This window comes from Brassica rapa, chromosome A09, assembly GCF_000309985.2.
Source record: "Brassica rapa cultivar Chiifu-401-42 chromosome A09, CAAS_Brap_v3.01, whole genome shotgun sequence".
Lineage (NCBI taxonomy): Eukaryota > Viridiplantae > Streptophyta > Magnoliopsida > Brassicales > Brassicaceae > Brassica > Brassica rapa.
In genome coordinates, this window is record NC_024803.2 from 43,832,434 (window position 1) to 43,854,150 (window position 21,717).

A 21,717-nucleotide genomic window follows, 5' to 3' on the forward strand; every position below is an offset into this window, starting at 1 on the left:
ACGTGGTGGATCAAAAGTGGGTGAGGACATCCGCATTGGTCTTTCACCAAAAAGAATAACATTTTATTGAGAGAGTTTCTCAAAATCTTGAAAAATCCATGTCATAATCTCTCATTTGAGTCGAAGGGCTTGTGTGGCTTGCCTGGTGTAACATATAAGAGAGTGAGCCATTTTGTAATCAAGCGTTTAAGATTACGCATTAGACTAGACATTATGTAAGAAACTAGAGCGAAGTTATTGTTTTTAAAAAAAAAAGCTAATTTATTAAGATATTATAATTATGAGAAAGATTACATAAACGATTTACCATTACTATCTTTCTTATGAAGATTTATGGCTAACTGCATTACATAAGCCGTCCTATGAACATCCATACGTAACCGAATTTACTTGCATCATGTTGAAAATCTCTTGTAAGTTTTTTTTTCGTAGTTTATATAATTGTTTATTAAATTATTTTTTTCTGAAAATTAAAACATGAACTTTCTATAATATGCCATCTACGAGAAACTGCATATAACCTGAGATTCGAATCCGAGAGCTAAGTTATTGTTCTATTTAAGTCTTATTGCTCTTGCTTAGATACATTAATGTCGTCTCCATTCGGATTCTAACAAAATAAGCAAGAAAAGGCCCAGCCCAATAAGCAACAAATAGAACCCGACCCGACCGGAAACGACCCAAACCAAGCACCACGTATTTGCTCTTATCCGGTTATCCCAACGTACCACTGAGAATCAACCGATTTTTCTTTTTTGTTTTTCTGGAAAAAAGGAATTAAATTTTTTTAAAATCAGCGTGCGGAGTGGCTTCTTCGTTTCTTCTCTTTCTCTCAAATCTCTTATCCATTTAGTTTGATTCTTCTGTTACGCATTATTGAATTCAAATCAGAAGACGGTTGGTTAAGCGAGAACGGTGGTGTTCCAAATGGGGTCAAGTGCATCGAAGAACACTGAAGACGAGGAGGATGGTTCCAATGGCGGAGGAGGTCAGCTCTACGTGTCACTCAAAATGGAGAACTCTAAGGTTGAAGGCGAGCTCACTCCTCACGTCTACGGCTCTGTTCCTCTCGTCGGCTCGTGGGATCCTTCCAATGCTGTGAGCATATCCGTTCATTTTTGTGATTCGTTCTTTGTGCATTTCCATCTGGAATTTGATAGCGTCGATTTTTTTTTCTTTAACAGCTTCCGATGCTACGTGAATCTGCGTCAATGTCGGAACTGAGCTTCGTTGTTCCTCCTGATCACGGTATTTTCGGACTTGATTAGGCCATCATTTAGCATTCCCTTAGCTATGGACATTCGGTTCTTGGTTCAGTTATTTCGGTTCTTTGGTTTTATAGGTTTAGGATCCCTTCAGATATTTGGGAAATTCGGTTTTATTTCTGGTTTTATTTTGGTTATGTTAGTTCGATTTTCAGTTCAGGTAACAAAGTTGAGAACATGCTAATAAATAAATTTTAGATTTCATTTGGTTCCGGTTTGATTCTATATTTTGGTTAATTTAAATTAAAAGTCAGAATTTTTGGATTTTTCGGATGAAATACCCAATTTTTTGGATTTTTAAATAAAAATTTGGGTAGTTCGGATAAAAAACATTATGATAATTCGATTTATAGAGTATTTCATTGTATAAATAATATTTTTAAATTATTTAATTATTTTAAAACTAAATATAATTGATATTTATATTTATATTTATACAAACTATATTATAAAAATTTGAATACCTATTCGTTTTTCAGCTCTATATTCGGTTTGGTTCCAGTTTGTTTTTCGGTTTTAGAGATAAGATCCAAACCAGAATTCAACCTCTTTTTCGTTTCGGTTCGGTTTTTGGGTTTCTGGTAAATGTATCCAGGCCTAATTTAGCATAAGCCAATTTTGTAATGGAGTCGTGTTTTGATCATGTGTAGAGACTTTGGATTTCAAGTTTTTGTTGAAGCCAAAGTATAGAGACACGCCTTGCATAGTGGAGGAAGGTGAAAACAGGATTCTTACTGGTGGCTCCTTGCAAGGAGATGCTAGGGTTGCTCTGTTTAAGCTTGAAGGTGATGTCATTGTTGAGTTCCGAGTGTTCATCAACGCTGACAGAGTTTCACCCTTTGATCTCGCTGCTAGTTGGAGAGCATATAGGGAGAATCTCCAGCCTTCTACTGTACGTGGTATCCCTGATGTCAGCATCAATCCTGATCCAACGCCTGTCGAGGTGCTTTGTCCTTTTAACTTCTTTGTTGTTTTAGGAGATATAAAGGTGTTGTAAAGCTCTTTTCATTTCTTACAGAATTGTCCTTCAGAAAGTTTGGAGCTTGATCTTGAGCATTATGAAGTTCCTGCTCCTGCGCCTTCTGCACAGTCGTCTCTTGTTTATGCAGCTGACAATGCAGAGAATCCACGGTCTCTTTCAGCTTCTGGTTCGTTTGTTAATGACGATACTCCAAAGGCAGCATCGAAGAGTCCTAGAGTTTCTGCTGTTAGCGAGGATGGATCGCCATCTGAAAAGGTAGATTGCCTATGCATTGGTTGATGGCTATTATTTAATTATTACCATATATCTTACCCTTAGGACATGGAGATCATTGTTCCCGATCACTCGGATACCTATTCGCCTTCAGGAGCGGGTGAGTCAAAGTCAGCGGGGGTACTCTCACCAATTCAGCAGAAAGATGGTCAAAGGGGACTCTTTGTTGATCGTGGTGTTGGCTCCCCTAGGCTAGTCAAGTCTGTTAGCGCAAGCTCTTTTTTGGCTGACCTCAAACTTGATGCGCAAACCAAGGTTTTGGCATCAGCTACTTTCTATTTCCTGTGGTATTATCTTAAATTTAAGAGTTTTTAACCTCATTTTTTTCTTGTAAATGGGTAGAATTCAATGCCAGCGGCTGCAGGAGCTGTTGCTGCAGCAGCAGTAGCTGATCAAATGCTTGGACCTAAAGAGGATAGACATCTAGCAATTGTCCTGGTAATTTTTCCATATAGACGCTGTTCATCGTTTCTGCAGGCTATTTTGTTGAACATAGCAACTTAAATGGAAAAAGAGACTGATTCTCAACAAATTGTATTAGGTAGGCTTGCCTGCTCGAGGAAAGACTTTTACTGCAGCAAAGTTGACAAGATATCTACGCTGGTTGGGGCACGATACTAAACATTTTAATGTTGGAAAGGTTTGCTTTTTTTTTTTGTGTAGCTTCTGCATATTCTGTAGTTTGCAACACTTCTGGAAAAAGATTGACTCAATCATTGCTCCATTTCTTCACAGTACCGACGGCTTAAACATGGAGTTAACCAGGTAAATCTGGGGTTTTATAAGTATCTGCCCTCCTCTTTGGATGATTAGTGATGAACAACGAGTGATCTTTTTGTTTTGTAGTGTGCTGATTTTTTTCGAGCTGACAATCAAGAAGGCGTAGAGGCACGAACCGAGGTAAGTTGTAACTTTAATTGCGTAGTTTTCTGCCAGTTTGTGACTGTCTCTTCTAATTTCTGCCTCTAAATTCATTGGTATGGCATTTTTTGGGAGGTGTTTGATTCAGTGATCAGTGTTAACACTATTTATCTTCTTCTTTGCACATAGTTTTAATATATCACATGCCACTAGGTAGCAGCACTTGCAATGGAGGACATGATAGCTTGGATGGAAGATGGTGGTCAAGTAAGTATCTGTCTGTTAGATTTTGTTTCCTGGTTTTTATATCTTGCATTGTAATCAGTTTTCATCTGCAGGTTGGAGTCTTTGATGCAACTAACAGCACACGAGTTCGACGGAACATGTTGATGCAAATGGCTGAAGGAAAGTGTAAGGTACATGACCATCTTCGGCTGATATTGACTTTGTAACTATTCAGAAACTGATTGACCTTTAATCTCTTATGTAGATAATTTTTCTGGAAACACTATGCAATGATGAACGCATTATAGAAAGAAACATACGTCTTAAAATCCAGCAAAGTCCTGATTACGAAGAAGAGTAGGGTTCTCTGTTAGCAACTCATTTTTTTTCCTTTCTAGTAGACCTCTTCTACCTGCCAACTAATTGTTTATGCTTTTCTGCAGGACGGATTTTGAAGCTGGAGTTAAAGACTTTAGAGACCGTTTGGCCAATTATGAGAGGGTAGCTATACAAACCTGCAGTTTCTATATGTGTCTTAATTACTCTGATAAAACATAGCTGACTGAGTTGTGATGCACCCTTGCCTTGGTACAGGATTTAAATGTTGAGTTTATTATTTTCTTACCAGGTTTATGAGCCTGTTGAAGAAGGTTCTTACATCAAAATGATTGATATGGTCAGCGGTAATGGTGGACAGATACAAGTATGTTTCATATATGTGCTTGATGAATACTTGTGTCACTGATGGCTTTTCATACTGATCTCCATATGATTGTTTATAGTTTTGACGATTCCTGACTGTTAATCTATTCTTTTGCAGGTGAACAATATAAGTGGTTACCTTCCTGGAAGAATTGTGTTTTTCTTGGTATGAATTAGCTATGTCTCTTGCTTGTTATCTTAACTGAAATTTCTTTAGCCTATTTGTGACATGAAAAAAATCAGCTTATAAGTTATATACTTGCAAGGGTGATTAATCTCATCGTCAACATTTGTTGGCTAATTTAATAAGAATAAGTTAAGAGATCACGAGATCATTGGTTTTTGAAGAAGCTGATTTTTTCTACCTTCATTTAGGTGAATACGCATCTCACTCCACGACCAATACTACTCACCCGGCATGGAGAAAGTATGGATAATGTTAGAGGCCGAACTGGAGGAGACAGTGTTATAAGGTAATATCTTTGCTCAGTTACCTTATCTAATGCCAATTGCTGCTCTGAGCCGATGCCTTCCTTTTGTTTTCATTTCATCTTGTTCCATACGAATCCATTCCAGTAGTTTGGCTTGACAAGTCTTGATGCTACTTCTTCCTCAGTTGATTACTTCGGATCTTGATTAAAACGCTAATCCTAGCGTGGAAACTGTATTTCTTGTTTGAAATGTGAAAATGTGTCCTGGTAACTAACATTTGTCAACTTTGAAACGCAGTGAATCTGGAAAAATTTATGCAAAGAAACTTGCCAACTTTGTCGAGAAGCGACTAAAAAACGAAAAGGCTGCTTCGGTAAGTATTTCAGACAGTTAAGAATGTTTAAATTCTGATGTATTGGCAAATTGTGTCAAAGCTTGTTGCTAATACGGTAATATTGATTGACGTTTGTAAATTTCAGATTTGGACCAGTACACTTCAGAGAACAATCTTAACAGCAGGTCCCATAGTTGGATTTCCCAAGGTTGGCGTTTTACCAACTACCAGTGCATCTTGTGACTCTTAAATGTGTTGTAATCATATGTTATGTTGGTGCAAGGAAGAATCATTTTTTTTATTTTTTCATCTTTAGGTGCAATGGCGTGCCCTGGATGAGATCAACTCTGGAGTTTGCGATGGAATGACATACGAAGAGATAAAGAAGAACATGCCAGAAGAGTACGAGTAAGTGACTAGATAGAACTAGATTGGTTTCAATAGTTTTGCGCATCATAAAGCCACGAAACTAGATTGCTAATTGTTAAATAAACCAACTTACATTCCATATTGTATATTTGACTGCATGTCTAAGCTCTATGGTACAAGTTTATGGATCCTGTAACTGGCAATAAGCTCTTAAGACTTCTTTGACTCATCTTCTGGTGCATGTGACTGCAGATCTCGGTTAAAGGACAAATTGCGATACCGATACCCTCGTGGAGAGTCCTACCTTGATGTAATCCAACGGTATGGTCGTCACTTCTTCTCCTACGTTCAGTCATAAACTGAAAACCTTAAAGCAAACAATACTTTTTTTTGACAATGCAGGCTTGAACCTGTGATCATTGAGTTAGAACGACAAAGAGCACCTGTAGTCGTGATATCTCACCAGGTTACACTCCAAACGCTCTGTTAATAATTGAATGTCTAAAACCCTCCTTGGCTCTGGATTACGAAGAATTTGTCCACATGATCAAAGTCTAGAGGCTTAACTATACATTGTGTTGTGTTGTTATGAATGAGTTCCTCCTCTTATGGTTGGTTGGTTTTTACACAGGCTGTTCTCAGGGCATTGTATGCATATTTCGCGGATCGTCCCCTTAAAGAGATACCCCAGATCGAGGTAATCTGAGTTAGATTGTATGATAAAAACCATTTGGGTGTTAACACACACACACACACATAATAGTAACAAGATTGCCATTTATGAATGTATTGAACAGATGCCACTTCACACAATCATAGAGATACAGATGGGAGTTTCTGGTGTGCAAGAGAAGCGCTACAAACTCATGGACTGAACAACAAACAACAACAACCATTATGTCTGAATCTCAACAAGTCGTCCCCAAAGATTTTTATTTATTTATACTTTTACTATCAGTGGGTTGCATTTTGCCCTCCCAGTTCTTATTTATTCTGTATACTCTCCAATTCTCTTGTGATCTCAACATCTTATATTCTTCATAATAATCAAGTTTTATACTATAGATCCGACTGAAATTACTCTGCCTTCGTGATAAGTTATCATACCGTTTGGTTTCCTTGGGTTCGGTCCGAGAGTCGCTCATCTTTGAGTTTGTTAGTAAAAAGTTAAAAAAAGAACGTAACTGAACAAAGCTTACAATGTTAAAAGAGATATAAGTGGTCGACAATGTGTTTTTGTTTGGTATCTTGCCGTTCAAGAAAGAGAGACTGAAGGAAGAAGGTAAACGTTAAGAGAAACAAAAAATTATAATGTATAATGGTCCCGGCGGGGCTCGAACCCGCGACCTTCGGCTCATAAGACCAACGCTCTAACCAACTGAGCTACGGGACCATTTGTGATTTTTATTTTACCATTGCCTTTGTATACGTAAGACTAGAGAGATCCATGGAACATGTGATACAAGTGTGCTCTGTTGATATCATGGTTTAAGTTGATTAATGCAATTCTACTTCCCTGATTTATCTTTTTTCTCTTCACCATTCTTCTTTAGTTCTCCATTAAACACATAATACATCAAATCTGACATTTTTGTTGAAAATTCATATTTACTAGACAATTGTACATGGTCTTTTGCTGATTTGAAAGAACAATGTGAAAAATTGAACCCTCAACTGATAAATTGTCAGTCATCATTATAAATTAGTTATTATATATTGTTATGTTTGTATATACGTCAAGTTTCATGGGTTTGAAACTCATACTAAGTCTAAATGATTTCATATACTTTATATTATTTTATGTTTTGTTTTGTTTTCAGAATTAAGGACCAATGCAGAATTAGAAAAATGAATCTAGTATTCGAATGGACAGTTGACTGATAGGTATTGGAAAGAGAATCGATGGTTTGACATGATCACCATCCACCAGGCAACACACGAGATTGAATAGTCGTTATAAAGAAACTGATGTGTGTGGGTGGTGCAGGGCCGGTCTCGAGCATAAGCGAGGTAACCGACCGCTTAGGGCATCATATTTTAAGCGAAAAATTTAGTTGTATATAGGGCATAAAATTTTTTTTACATAAATAACAAAGCCATAAAATTTTAAATGAGCTTAGAGCATCAAGAAAAAAATGAGAATGTTGGACCGGCACTGGGGTGGTGGGTCGTAAGCACCAACCATAATCTAAAAAAAAAATTATTTTTATTCATAAGCACATTGTGGGGGCTACTGCATTGACTTCTGTGGCCTCCTAATTACTAATTATCATAGTGCTAAACAGAACAGGCAACGAATCCTGATAATTTTGCTCTTTTATCTCTACATATTATGGTTTTGAATTTTTGCAGTGAATTAAAAAAACGTGCAATGAGTACGAAACAGACAAATGAAATAAAACAAAAGACATAATAGCTCGAATAGTAGTATACTTGGTTAAAATTTCAGCTTTTTTTTACAAAAATAACATGACTTAATATCATGTAATTCCCATTTATAGGTCAACAATCATGCATGTATAGACTTTTACCAGATGTGAATCTAACCATTATAAATTCAAATGTTTTATAAGGATTATTCTATGTTTCCATGAGGAAAACTGTTTAAAGATGCTTGTTGTTGTGCAAATAACTTTATCTATGTGAATCATTTAAAGCCGAAAAACTATATTGCACTAGAATAGAAAGATAAAATGACACATAATATTGTTTGGAAAGCTTTGGAACTACAGATACTGAGGATTGTTCTATGTGAATCATTTAAAGCTGTTGTCTAAATATTCAGATAAATGATAACTAATACAAGATGCTGAGGACCGAGGAAAATAATCTAAATAACTGATACAAGATATTTTATTTTAATTTCGAGTTGTTATTCTTGCATATGGTCTATAAGGACTATCCACAACTATCAATTAATCAGATACAGATGTGGATTTTTGCTCTTTGATTTCTGTTTCCAGTATAATTAGCTCTAAAGAAAAGTCTTATTTTTTTCATTTGATTAGTGACCCGCCAGACCCTAAATAAAAAGCCTTTGAGCCAAAATTTACTTAAAATAGAACACAGTTGTTCTTGCATAATCTTGAGATAACCAAACGCATTATTTTTGGAAACAAAGGATATATATGTATATGCCACGTCTTGTTAATGGGCATATCATGATATTGTGTATACATTCAAAAGGACAGTACCTAATTTCTTATTGAGTTATTGGATAAAACAAACAAACAACAATAAACAGAAAAAATAGGTAGCCATAATTAATAATTATGCGCGTACCTAAAACGCATTGATGCCATAAAAGAACAAAGAATCATTGCCTGAGAAATAATGAAAAAAAAAAAAAGTCTTCATTGACACACTGAAACCTCTATCCAAATATGATGAATTAGAACGTAACTTTTAAGCCAACTTAGTAATAGTAGCTTTGTGTAGCGACACTGGAGATTCAAACAGAAAACCAATGGTTCGATCAGTCTTGTCCCGAAAAGCTCATGTTTTTTGGCACCTACACAGGTACAAGGTAATTGAGATGTCATGCAATGTGACTTTTATAAAATTCGTAAAAATTAAAATGCAGGAAAACTTAAAAACTTTCAAGCACACGCACGCATATGTAGTGCAAGGTGGGGCCAAACAGTTTTTTTTTTTCAAATTTGGATGGTGGAGATGTACTCGAATCTGAAGTTTCAAACTTCTATGTTTGTCAGATTCCAAATAAACAACCAGTCATTATAATGATAGCATGCAACACGGTGGTGTATTCGATTTTAATATTTTCAAACGAATATGATTTGATATGTTATATGTTTTGATTTGTTATATGATTTGATATGTTATTTGATATTTTCAAACACGGTGGTCTATGTTAGTTTGTCACATATGTGTCTTAGATCAAATAAACAATATGATTTTTATCAAAAGTCTCACAAACGTCAGGCTTTTGTAAAAAAAAAGGCAAATCATTTGTAACCCCTTTCACAGTCTTTTTAAACGTAAGTTTTTGATATATTTGGATTTTTGTGCTAATTTTTAAAACACAATGTATCCAAACCCCGAGTGTGACACCAATTTTAGCTAAAAATATTAAAATGTACAGCAACTAAGATTATTTATTGATGATATTTTTTGAAAGAAGAACTAAACTAATAACAAAATTTGAAAATCTAAGGCTTTGCATATATGAGCAAAACTCTAGTCCAATGTGGATTCGGATTTGAGAGTGATTGACACAAAATAGTATTTGCTTTTGTTCCTTTCCATGGGTTGATGTATATATTGGCTATATATATCTCGTCATAATAGGCCTGATGTATACTAATATTTTATTCCATGCAAAATTCATTTTGGCATGACAAGAGTAAACATGCAACTAAATAGATGTAAACCAGTAATTTTAAATTACTACAAATTATTTTCAGATCTAGCTTCTATACTTGACATTTCCTCATTGGCTTAAAATTTCAATAACTAGATAAATCCCCCTAATAATAGTGGTATAAATATAATTTAAAATGTTAAAGATTTTAGAATAGGGCTACCCTTGACCTAAATGGAAAAGTAAAAAGTGTCAAGTGGCCTGTGAGTAGGGCCATGACCACGTGATTTAGTTTCTTTCTTCATTCTTCTTTCACAATTCACACTATTCAACCCAGAACCCTCTGTTTTCCTCTCTTATTATTGTCTTGAAAATTAAATAAATAAAACCCCAAACCTAAACAAAACTTCACACTCTTTCTCTCATTTTCTCTCTCTTTTAAAACACTAATCACTAAAATCTTGATTCACTATATCCTCAAAACCAACTCTAAATCAAACTCTCTCAAAGAAAACAAGCCAAAGCCCTACTTTGGATGGATTCAGGGTCACAACGACCGGGGCCTGTCAGCGAAGGCGATCCGGGTCCGTCCATCGTAACCCCCTCTTCACCGCCTGCGGCGCCTAGCAGGTACGAGTCACAGAAACGACGTGACTGGACCACGTTCTTGCAGTACCTCAAGAACCACAAGCCGCCTCTTGCCTTGTCACGGTGTAGCGGAGCACATGCCATCGAGTTTCTCAAGTACTTAGATCAGTTCGGTAAAACCAAAGTCCACATGGCGGCATGTCCTTACTTCGGCCATCAGCAACCTCCGTCTCCTTGCGCTTGTCCTCTCAAGCAAGCCTGGGGGTCTCTCGATGCCCTGATCGGACGGTTGAGAGCAGCTTATGAGGAGAACGGTGGACGGCCCGAGTCGAACCCGTTTGCGGCACGTGCGGTGAGGATTTACTTGAGGGAAGTCAGAGAAAGTCAAGGCAAGGCCCGTGGGAGACCCTACGAGAAAAAGAAACGGAAACGACCGACAACTGTTACCACCGTGAGAGTTGACGTTGCTCCGTCGAGACAAAGTGAAGGAGATGGTTGTAACATCGGTGATCCGTCGTCTGGGGCCGAGGCTGTACCTCCTTAATTAAGTTATTATTATTGTCATGATATATTAAATACATTACATATGTCCGGAACTCACATCACCTTCTTGAGTTAACTATTGAAAATATATTTTTTGTTCTAGTTCAGTTGATCTTTGATGAATTACGTTCTTGAATTTTTTTTTTCAATTCTTATGAATTCCACACATTTTTAAGGACTAATTAACGAGGTTTTCATTTCATATATATATATATATATATATATATTGTATTTAACTTTTCTATATTAATTATGGAGCTCTTTCCCTTGATAACCATCATGGAATTTAAATTCAGTGTGATGTTGAAGAGTTCAGAGATCAGCAAATAGGTATGTACGAATCAATCTGTCATATACATTAGTATATATATGCATGTAAATAAATCACTCCGTATTTTTACAAAAATAATATCAAACACTAGTCCTATCAAGATTGTGTACATATAAGCAAAGTAACTGCTTCATATAATATATGATATATCTTTTTTGTGTGCACATATATCTAGTTAAACATATGTTTGTAATAACATATAGGTTAACATTTTATATTGTATATATAGTCTCATGCATGACGTATGTGTTTTAAGATACGTACACCCGCACGTGTACGTAGAAAGATGGTAAAAGTCACACAAACAGAACAAGATGGTGACTCGTGAGACAATATTTACTATCACGATTTCCGATGGACATTAGGCCTCGTGTTTACTGTGTCCGAATACATGTATTTCCACACGTGTTCGTAGACCATGTATAAGTAGACAATAGTGATGTACTCGAAGTAGGGGTTTTTCCCTGACCTAATAAGTTAGTAATGAACGTAGTTTTTGGTTGGCCTATTGTAAGACCGTGTAGTTCCCTCACCGTTAATATATGTACAATGTCGCTTTCACCTATAAGTAATTTCAGCGCTTGTATTTGAGATATATTGATTGTTAAAGATAGCTTAGAGTGGTCCACGAAATCATTATCTAAATTTGTTTCGTTGCTAATCACCACATGGGCTTTGATAAGGACGAGCCAGCAGCCAAGCCATATTAGTTTATTATAGGATTATTTTCGAATAATATCTGTAAGGTTGTAACCTATGTTACATGGAAACGGAAGCGGGTACGTGGAAGCGGAAGCGTAAGAAAGCGCAGAAGCGAGATTTTTTAAAATATTAGGAAGCGGGTACGTGTTGGAAGCGTATATCCATATATAAAAATATATATATATATATATATATATGTATATGTAAATTTTTTTAAAAATTAGAACTAAAATTATATGATTTAAATTTGAAATAAAACATTTATTCACTTATAATAATTTTGAAATGATTTTATATTAAAACTGTAAAAATACACATAAATTATGTTTACAAAAAATATTATATTAGTTATTTTTAATACTTCATAAATAATTGACACAATATGTTTCAATATGTGCTATAGCTTTAATAAAAAATCTCAATGCATAAAGATAATTTATAGTATTATTTTTGATATTTATATATTTATAATTCAATATTCATTACTATTATTTTTTTATTTTATATAGATTAAAACTATGGTTTTATATTTTATTGATATACATTGTATTTAAAAAAAAAAATAGAAGCGTGATTCCAAAACGGAATCATAAGCTTCCAACATGTTTTTAAAGAGAATATTTTAGAAACGTTTTGGAAGCGAGATTCCGCAAGCTTCCACAAGGTTCCGATTCCGATTCCTGTTCCGAAGCGGACGTCCGATGAAGCTTCCGTGCAACGTAGGTTGTAACCAATTAGGTACATGAATTAAATTTCATTTTAATCGGAGACTAGAAGCGTAGACCAAACAATTATGGACCAATCATCAGGTGCCAGGCCGAAGCAAAAACAACTAACAGTTTACTTTGACATTATTAACCGGTCTCTTACACAACCCAACAACCATACATTTTGTGATATATAGATAATAATTAATACTTATTCATCATATCTCAGAATCTATATAAATTCTGAGAGTTATCATGTTACATATCACAAAAGAAAGAGAAGGTGTTTATAGCAGGCCTGTGTACGACAACAAAGAGGTTTTGACACGTTCCAACAAATCCCACATCCTGTTGACACCCTTCCGGCAAACCAGAGGGAAGCGATTCACTTTAGCACTTCGAATGAAGTGGCTGGATGAGTATTTGGCACACGCATCAGGCTTTTTAGTACCTTTGTAAGCTTTGCAGATGTAGCTTATGAAGTTCTCATAATCCTGCAATCACAGAAAAAACTGTGGTAAGTTCAGAGCCAAAAAATATCAAGCACACAAAATGTTCCCACTGATCACATCCATTTTCTATTGATCATGACTCTCATGAAGACACTTCACTTCTCGTCTGCTAACTACAGTTCACAAGAAAAATAAGATTCCACATTTGGTAATCGCATCATACATTTGACCCAAAAAAATGGTAAGTCAATTAATTTTCTCCACGCTAATCTATGATAACCCTATAAAAACATGTCTTCCTCATTAGTTTAGTTAGCTAGAATTTACATTTGAAGATGACCAAACTCTCTAAATACACTAAATCCAAAGTGTTGCACAACCGAATTCCAAATCAGTCATAAGTATGAATGACTAACAAGTTAATATAGAGACATCATTCATAAACAGAGAGTAAGAGAGCGTAAAATTAGTCTAAATAAGAACAGAGTAAATTCTAAAAAAGATTATTCCAAACGAACCTCATAAAGTGGCTGACCATCAACCACTACCCAAGGAACGTACTGATGAGGAGGCTGAAGTGCACTCGTTTCTGCAGCATACTTCAACTCAAGCTGCAGCAAATGGAAACGATTAGTGAGGAATGCAACGGAAGCTTCCGAACAAGTACATAAAGAGAAGGGACTAAGTACCTTGTCTCCATGTCCACTGCTGAGACAATCCGAAACAGGTTTAGAGTTGAGATTGAGCTTCTGATAACAAGTCTCCCACTTGTCGTACTTGTGCTCAGTCACCAAACTCTCAACACAGTGGATAAACGGGAAATGATCGCTCTACAAAAAAAAAAAATGTAACGATCTCACACTATCTATGCTTTACCAAACAAAAAGATCACAATCAAATCTCATTATTGTACTTACCAATTTAGGCCACGCATCAATCGCACAAGCCTCAACTGTATCCAATAAGCATTCAAACGCACCGTGCTGCAACAAATTAGCAACAATGTTTAACGTAATCATGCATGATAACGAAACAAGATCTTAGATACAAACAACATCACAATACAACTGAAGCTTAATTAAATTTAAATCAAATTATCGACAGTGTTTAATGTAATCGCTACAATCATGCAGATAACGAGAGGAGATCTCAGATCGCAATACAATTGAAGATTAACTGAATCAAATCAGGATACATCGAAAGGTGTGAGAAGACCTGGCAAACGGCAGTGGCATTATCGGAGCGGAGCTTGGTGTTACCCCACGGAGAGAGATGGAGATCGACGATTGATATGAGATCGTCTTCGAAGAGCTTCGTGAGGTGGTTAACGATGAATGAAGAACAGTACGGGCAGAGAGACTCGTAGTACAGGCCCAGCGACACTTTCGGAGAAGATGGCAGATCAGATGATGATGATGATGATACAGAGAAGATAAGAGAAACGTAGCAGATTAGGAGAAGAAGTTTGCTCGTCGAAGTCGACGCCATGACTGCAAGGAAAGAGAAGCTCTGTTGTATCGTCGTCGCCTCTTGTTAATAATATCTGTGATGACACGCATCTCGATATGTTCGGTGCGAAACAGATGACAATAACTGATTGTCTGTCCGTTACATTGGTTTAACCGATAAGGCCCGTCTCATTCTTTGTATGGGCCTTGTTCAAAGCCTAAATACTAATTATAAAATTTCATAAAAGCCCAAACGTTTATAACAAAGGCTCCGAATATACATCAAATTAGCTACATTAATTTTTGGGTTAAGCAGTTGACCGAGAGAATTAAAGAGTGACAATATACATCAAAGCTTAGAATCAATCTCATACATGTGATGAACTAGAGGACCAATAAAATACTTGTCAGTACTTTGCTTAGGCAAATGGGACATAGATTAACCTCATGTATACAGATTATATATCAAAGGAAAATTTTAGGTTATTGGAGTACGTGAAGGATTTGATCAACAAGACTGAGGCTGACGACGAGGTAAGCACGTTGGGTAGGATGAATGTCGTCCCAGAAAAGGTAGTCGTTAGCGTCGGGACAAGTCCGAGTTAAAGGATTGCACAAGTATGATAGCTCCAGCTCTCCTGTTCCACAGCATCCTCTCGTTGTCTCCTTTATACCTGTCCTTTTCAAAAAATGGATTTAGTACTGTTTGTAAGACGATGATAAAATTGCTTTGTAGATTCATCTTGAATTCTCGTAACCTATAATGTGAGTGCATGACTTCATTTATAAATTGAAAGCTAACAAGATAAAGTGTCGACAAAGTAGTAAGTACCATTGCTTTTGCTTCTATTTTTGCCATAGAATCAATCATTTTAGGCAAAGAAATTTGTTAGTGTAATTCCAGTTTTTTTTTTTTCATTTACATTCTTAGCAAAAAAAAAAACAAACAAACAGACAATACCCACAATATAGCAATTTAACTTCTATACATTTCCATGAATTTAATTTTTTAAAAAGGTGGAACGCAAGGAGAGCTTGATTTATTGCGAAACGTAATGTGCATGGGATGAAAGAGAGCGGTACGTTACCGTAACTTTGGGGATTAGTAGCCATGTCCAATATTGTTCCGTAGATATCGGCGTAGAAGATGACACTACCAGTGAGATTGGATTGAATATCGGTTAAGAACTTCTTTAGCTTCTGGTTATACTCTTGTGAATCTGAGTTTTGTTTGTCGATGCATCGTCTCTCGTTCTGTTTTTGCCTAGCAAACGTCATCTGTACCGGTAAACATCCAATCGGTGGTAGTCCCAGTACCATTATTTTCCGGCACCCAATGTCATATAGTTCCTATATCCACATAAAAGACTTAATATTCTAAGAACATACAACATAAAAATATATTCAGACCAAAAAATTGAAAAGCATAATATAATTTTTAACATTTAGACCAACCCCGCCCCACCCCCGCCCCCACCCCTTCCAAAAAAAAATAGAAATTCAAAAAATATTGGAGTCCAAATCCATATACTTATGTTAGAAACTAATATAAAAAATTATAATCGTGAACCATATGCATTGAAGCATATTAATTATTTAAAAGACGAAAACCAATGCACAAGTATTTGTAAGGATGTGTTGTTTACTTGAACGAAGTTGTGTACAACCGAGAGAATGAAATCTTGATAACCTTCAACGCCGAGCTTGATACGAGGAGAAGGTGTATCGTATAGATTTATATCAAAATCGTTAGTTCCCGAGCTTACAATCACCAAAGCCTCACCGACTATCTTAGCCGCTTTCTCGTCCCCTACGATCCTGCTCAGCCTTTCCATGTAACTTCTGAACATGTCTGCCTGTTTGTCTACGGATAGACTTAAAGTAGCGAGATCTGTGTAGTTGTCGTAGCCTGAACCGGCCGAGGCAAAGCAAACTCCGGTAAGAATGTCGGAATCTGACAAATGCGGGTCTAGGAAAGGAGGAACGGTGTCTTTAATTCCCATAAGGGATGCAATGAAGTCAGGGATGAGTCTACCGTTTGAGAATCTTCCGGTCGCGTGATGGCCGGGGAAGTTGCAGCCGTAAGGAGGAAAGTTAGCTCGGATGATTGTGTTAATGTAGTTGTTGTTTCCGGTGTCGATTGTGGAGTCTCCGAACACGAGAATCGCCGGGAACATTGATGCGTTGTTGATGGTCTCGTTGGTGGGATCTGCATGGCATGTCGTTGATATTTGTATAGTTGTTACGATCATGATGAATATAATTTCATGGATCAACATTTTTATACTTTGTTTCTCTCTTTTGGGATCTTCTTGTTTCTTTATAGGACCACTGGAAAGAGCCTCACATATGTCATCTGCCGTGGTAATATTGACGTTTTGCTCAAACCTCCCGTAGACGGTTTTACATCCACGGGCTAATGAAATTAAAATGGGCTTCATATAAAACCCATAAGAGTGGTGTGTCTAGACGTCAACTAGCTGAGGCTTGATTTCTCAATCTGAGAAGTAGATGCTAAAAAGATTTGTAGTATATATTAGGGTAGGAATAAAAGTTAGACTTGTGTTGTATTATAATTCTACACACTATATAAATGTATGTAAGCTATTTTTTTATGAAAGTAATTAATTCTCTACAACCTAAACTCTCATGATCACTCCAGTATAATTTTATTAAAGGCATGCATCTACATTCCTTTTTTTTTTTTTGACAGCGGCATGCATCTACATTCAATCAAAGAAAATACTAACTAAGATTTATATAATAGATATATAGGTATGGAGATTATGGTCAATCATAAGCCTATACAAATAAAAAATGCATGCACAAATCCTCTGGAACGTTAAAATATACGTACATGGAAACTAACGAGATCATGCACATATTTGTATATACAGTGTATGTGGTTGTTAAATACTGATATATTGGTAGAATATCTCTTAAAGAATTGGATTCTCCGAAGTTCTTACACGAAAACTAGTCTGGAATGGAAGTACGTGCAGCGGGGGAGATCAATTAAGATTACGCAAATCAGTCCAATAGAAAAACAAATAAGATATTCCACACTAGGGTAAATCTAACCAAACGTGTGTGTTATAGGCTGGAGATATCTCCAAAATCTATACTAAAACTTTTAAATTAGTCCATTGGTTTGTCTTTACTCGATCAGGTACGCCCCCCCTAAAATACCACTTCATGCCATATTATATAATAATGCTTTCCATTGGTTACAACAATAAGGACAAAGAGTGGCTAAATTCAAATCTTCCTCGGCTTTAGGAGAATACTATTAGCATTTTCTGTTGATAATGTAATAGTGTTATCTTCCTTCTTCCCTCTCTTATTAAACAATACGAAACTTAACTAAGCAATGGTAACACAATGGTAAGAGGAAAAATTGAAGGCACGAAATTATATTTGAATTTGTATAGAATTAAGCTGATATTCTTTATATATGTTTTTTGTAGACCGGACGGTGATCCAAGCCTAACTTTTCAACTAATCCTCATAGGGTCGGAGACAAGGACTGGTTACTAAATCCCCGCCCAAATTATCAAGCGTACTCGAACTGTGGACCTTTAGTACAAGTAACTCAAGTCCTAGTTGAGCTTCATCCTTGGCCATTGCTAATCTTTATCCATATCCAGGCAAAAATAGGGTCATGCATGTCTTAGATTTTATTAGAACAATCTGAAATGGAACTGGTCGCCAATACCGTTCTTTTCGGAGATTAGTTAGACTTTAACCCATATATTTTTAAGTTAAAAAAACAAATATGAAACTTTGTTTGCGAAGATGTCACCTATACCACATATATAAGAGCAACTTTAGAACATGATTAACGAGAAGTTTTTAGAGTGAGAATCCGTCTCTTAACTTTTAATTAAAAAAACTAAGAACGTTCTTAAATATCTTATTTAAGAGCCGATTTAGTTAAAGGTTAAGAGACGGGTTCTTATATTCCGCTAAGAACCTCACCCTAAGAACCCCCATTAATCATGCTCTTAACGCTCGGTATATAAAACAAGGGTTCTTAATAGCAAAATAATAATATTTAAATTAAATAATTAAGTTTTGATTTAAATTAAATTACATATAGAAAAAGATGCATTTAGATAATGACATGTAAAAAGTAGAAGTTCTTAAGAATAGGAAGATATACATAACACATATATTAAGAACTCCAATGGAAAGAACCTCCATTGGAGGCGCTTTTAAAACTTTCTCTGTTTTTTTTTCTTAATTTCTTTTAATTTTTTCCTTTTCTGTTTATTCTTAGATTCTTTATACAACTCCCATTAGAGTTGCTCTAACGTTATACGTGCAGCATTTTATACTTTCGACCTAACTAAGGATTTACTTATATGGTTCATCCCAAAGAAATGAAGAAGGTAGAATCTAAGTCATTTACCGCAATGTGGGTTGTCATAGTTACATTAAAAAAAGTCGGATTAGAAGAAGAAAATGTAGAATTAGAACTTTGTTAATGGAGCCTTTGATTGAATTGACCATAGGCCTGTTCGTTTACTTAACGCGCTGCGTCAATACTAGCGGCTGAGTTTAAAGGGAAAATGAGAGAACTTAACGAAGAGAGAAAAGAAAGAATGGAAGAGCATCCATGTTTTTCAGTCGCAAAGAAGAGAAAGAAAAGATAAACAGTGACGCTAGTTATTTCAGCGGCAAAAACATCACTGGATTCCATCGATCATTCTAACGCGCGTTCTCGTTTTTCCTTCACCAGCGATCAGTGCAGAAGAAAATTACAAACAAATTTCAGCCGCTAGTGTTGACGCAGCGCGTTTAGTAAACGAACAGGCCTCATGTTGACCAAAAACCAGCTATACGTTCTCCAAATAATTACATTTGCATATTCTTTGGATTCTTTTCGTTTTTTTTATTATGTGGTTAATGTTCCAGCGTGGAAGTAATGAAATTGTAGAACAAGACAGGTATGGCTCACGTTCTTTAATTATGATCCCGTTAAACCCTTTTAAAGATTCATAAGATAGATTATTCAGTTTTTAACACATTGTGGCGCACACACACCGAGAATATCATCCGTACTTTCCCTAAGTTCGCCACTCTCTGACTAAACTAATTAATTAAGGAGTGTTGTAAAAAAAATGAATTAAGGAGTTAATACTCCTGAAATAATGATATTTTCCGCGCCAATCGTACGTCGTCGGTGCCCAATATCTCCGTACGACGAAGCTTCATCTCTTATGTCGTTAATTCGTTTTCATGATTTATTTTCTGCCACAAGATTTCTTACATTTTATTTAATACATGCTCTTATTACGTTCTTGATCGAGATATGTGCCCACGTCCTCTTCTGAAGATGCAGATTTAAGACGAAATGTGACCAACTCATCGTCTAGGTTTAGGTGAATTTGCTAAAAATAACTCTCTAATAAAAAATTTCACTAATAAGCCTGGAATTAAATGTTTCAGAATTGATAAAAAAAAATGTTTCAGAATTTCAGTTGCAGATTTTGTTTTGTTTCTTATATGCTTTTTTGGAAGATTAAACCTGATTAAAATGAGCCAAAGAGACTTTTGACGTTGATGTAAACAGAAGCATGCATTGCATGCAACAAACCAGACCATGTGAAATTCTGGAAAATTTCAAATATTTACTATAGGAAGAGCGACAAAATGCACTTAAATAGAACTTTAGAAACTGTCAAGACATCAAAATTTTATAACATCTCTACGTAATATCTACATGCACTGGCAACAATAATAAACTTTTAGGCATGTACACATTGTGAGAATCTGATTATTCCACATTAGGATCTTAAATTAGAGTTTAGAGACTGAGCTCCCTTTTTCTAAACCAGTAAATACATCAGTTTTGGTTTACGGGCTCTTAATAAGTTTACCATTAATCATCTTGTATTCAAATGACAAATTTTTCAACTACACATTGATGTGGTCCTGCGGATTACTTGTCCCCTCTCTTGCTTAATCAAGTAAGCTTAATTGCTCACTGATCTCCGACACCAACGTGTCTTCAACTGTACTATGTATAGTACTTAAGCCTCCGCTAGTTGCAGATATCTTAGTTAAGTACATATCAACGTACGGTTTTGAATTTAATTAGTGTGACCATAGTCATTAAAAGAAATCTGTAAAACAACAGAATAAATTAAGTAGCTCAAATTGTATACTATAAATGAGCATACTTAAATGATTCTTATATTTAACAATGCAATTAAGATTTAATCATTTGAATAATAACTTAAACGAATAACATTGAAAAGAAAAATTATTCATGATGATGCCTGCACTGTACTATTGGTTTGTGCTTCAAGACAACTGTTTTTATTTCAGAAGTAAAAAAAAATTGTATCTATTTGTTTAATGTTCAATTCTTTAAACCGATGATTGCATGTGAAAACAATAAAGTATACATATATGTATGGGATTCAACTATTGATAGAAATGGAACTACACACGGTATGAAATCTTGAATAGATTGTACGCATTCTTAATATATTTCTCCAAAAGTGAAAAAGCTTGAGCACAGACAACGAGAGTATGTAGTTTTAATAGTAACAAGGATAAAGTTAACTAAGTAAAACTAATGTATTGTTACTTCCAACATTGATATCAAATCCTACTTAACTATATGTAGTGTACTCTACCATTTGATTTAAATAGATAATCCTTTCCAGTTTCCAAGTCTTTGGTCATTGTTTCACATTATTAGTTACGAGAAGTCTTTATAATCCCAACATGCTCCTAGTTTCAAGATTTGGTATTATTCGAGAAAGAATACAAGAAAAAAATCCATTCAAAGTTTGTCGCATAGCTTCAGAAATATCTTTGCTCAGTCTATATAGACATTTGGAGAACCATTGATTAATTATTTAGATTACCAGTACAAAATTCACGTCTGTAATGCTAAATATATACTAATTGAAATGATAGTTACTGAGCGATATATAAATGATAGGTATTTATAATAACTAGGTCCTTGTCCGCGCTACGCGCGGATAATATTTTAATTTTTTTTATATTTTTATACTATTATGTCAATTGTTTAGTTTTATAAAATGTTATGTTTTTACTGTAAATTTGGAATTAAAAATCTAATTTTTCCTTACTGTAAAGTAAGTTAATTTTTTTTGAATCTTACCACAACACATTATACATGAAGAGAATATAGTTGGTCTTTAT

General features: G+C 35.5%; 4 protein-coding genes, 1 long non-coding RNA gene and 1 other non-coding gene across 7 annotated transcripts; 3 read left to right on the forward strand and 3 right to left on the reverse strand.

Moving 5' to 3' along the window:
• Positions 1-747: 747 nt before the first annotated feature.
• LOC103843479 (6-phosphofructo-2-kinase/fructose-2,6-bisphosphatase) lies at positions 748-6,520 on the forward strand. Its single transcript, XM_009120214.3, has 23 exons — positions 748-1,098; positions 1,185-1,248; positions 1,916-2,208; positions 2,284-2,502; positions 2,566-2,775; positions 2,863-2,958; positions 3,062-3,160; positions 3,256-3,285; positions 3,367-3,420; positions 3,595-3,648; positions 3,720-3,797; positions 3,872-3,963; positions 4,050-4,107; positions 4,235-4,309; positions 4,427-4,474; positions 4,684-4,781; positions 5,038-5,113; positions 5,220-5,282; positions 5,391-5,482; positions 5,696-5,764; positions 5,846-5,909; positions 6,075-6,140; positions 6,241-6,520. The coding sequence occupies exons 1-23, from the start codon at positions 928-930 to the stop codon at positions 6,316-6,318; spliced, it is 2,247 nt and encodes a 748-aa protein (XP_009118462.1). The 5' UTR covers positions 748-927; the 3' UTR covers positions 6,319-6,520.
• Positions 6,521-6,762: 242 nt separating this feature from the next.
• On the reverse strand, positions 6,763-6,836 carry TRNAI-UAU. Its single transcript has one exon. It is a non-coding gene; the product is annotated as a tRNA-Ile (tRNA).
• Positions 6,837-7,656: 820 nt separating this feature from the next.
• LOC103843480 (protein LIGHT-DEPENDENT SHORT HYPOCOTYLS 6) lies at positions 7,657-11,018 on the forward strand. The gene has a single exon (XM_009120215.3). The coding sequence runs from the start codon at positions 10,300-10,302 to the stop codon at positions 10,894-10,896; it is 597 nt and encodes a 198-aa protein (XP_009118463.1). The 5' UTR covers positions 7,657-10,299; the 3' UTR covers positions 10,897-11,018.
• A 1,731-nt stretch (positions 11,019-12,749) lies between these two features.
• LOC103843482 (gamma-interferon-responsive lysosomal thiol protein) lies at positions 12,750-14,661 on the reverse strand. Its single transcript, XM_009120216.3, has 6 exons — positions 14,303-14,661; positions 14,005-14,070; positions 13,777-13,917; positions 13,606-13,698; positions 12,851-13,129; positions 12,750-12,818 (listed from the first exon to the last, which is right to left on the reverse strand). The coding sequence occupies exons 1-5, from the start codon at positions 14,573-14,575 to the stop codon at positions 12,923-12,925; spliced, it is 780 nt and encodes a 259-aa protein (XP_009118464.1). The 5' UTR covers positions 14,576-14,661; the 3' UTR covers positions 12,750-12,818; positions 12,851-12,922.
• On the forward strand, positions 12,981-13,590 carry LOC117127976. The gene is made up of 2 exons (XR_004451022.1): positions 12,981-13,189; positions 13,238-13,590. It is a non-coding gene; the product is annotated as an uncharacterized LOC117127976 (long non-coding RNA).
• Positions 14,662-14,811: 150 nt separating the features above from the next.
• LOC103843483 (GDSL esterase/lipase At1g06990) lies at positions 14,812-21,599 on the reverse strand. 2 transcript variants are annotated; one of them, XM_009120218.3, is made up of 3 exons: positions 16,182-21,599; positions 15,630-15,885; positions 14,812-15,209 (listed from the first exon to the last, which is right to left on the reverse strand). In XM_009120218.3, exons 1-3 carry the CDS (start codon positions 16,974-16,976, stop codon positions 15,019-15,021), a joined length of 1,242 nt encoding a protein of 413 aa, XP_009118466.2. In that variant the 5' UTR covers positions 16,977-21,599; the 3' UTR covers positions 14,812-15,018. The 2 variants fall into 2 exon arrangements, with proteins under 2 accessions (XP_009118466.2, XP_009118465.2); XM_009120217.3 differs by having other exon boundaries at positions 15,624-15,885; positions 16,182-21,592.
• Between the last annotated feature and the right edge of the window lie 118 nt (positions 21,600-21,717).

Excerpts from the sequence above, each read along its gene's own strand:
- LOC103843483 (XM_009120217.3), bottom strand. The coding sequence starts at position 16,976 with ATGAAGCCCATTTTAATTTCATTAGCCCGTGGATGTAAAACCGTCTAC. Across the intron at positions 15,886-16,181 it reads TTGTACACAACTTCGTTCAA|GAACTATATGACATTGGGTG; the intron begins GTAAACAACACA and ends ATGTGGATATAG. Across the intron at positions 15,210-15,623 it reads TACTAATCCCCAAAGTTACG|GTATAAAGGAGACAACGAGA; the intron begins GTAACGTACCGC and ends TGAAAAGGACAG.
- LOC103843480 (XM_009120215.3), top strand. The coding sequence starts at position 10,300 with ATGGATTCAGGGTCACAACGACCGGGGCCTGTCAGCGAAGGCGATCCG.
- LOC103843479 (XM_009120214.3), top strand. The coding sequence starts at position 928 with ATGGGGTCAAGTGCATCGAAGAACACTGAAGACGAGGAGGATGGTTCC. Across the intron at positions 5,114-5,219 it reads AAAACGAAAAGGCTGCTTCG|ATTTGGACCAGTACACTTCA; the intron begins GTAAGTATTTCA and ends TGTAAATTTCAG. Across the intron at positions 5,765-5,845 it reads TACCTTGATGTAATCCAACG|GCTTGAACCTGTGATCATTG; the intron begins GTATGGTCGTCA and ends TTGACAATGCAG.
- LOC103843482 (XM_009120216.3), bottom strand. The coding sequence starts at position 14,575 with ATGGCGTCGACTTCGACGAGCAAACTTCTTCTCCTAATCTGCTACGTT. Across the intron at positions 14,071-14,302 it reads ATGCCACTGCCGTTTGCCAG|CACGGTGCGTTTGAATGCTT; the intron begins GTCTTCTCACAC and ends AATTTGTTGCAG. Across the intron at positions 13,918-14,004 it reads TTGATGCGTGGCCTAAATTG|AGCGATCATTTCCCGTTTAT; the intron begins GTAAGTACAATA and ends TTTTTTTTGTAG.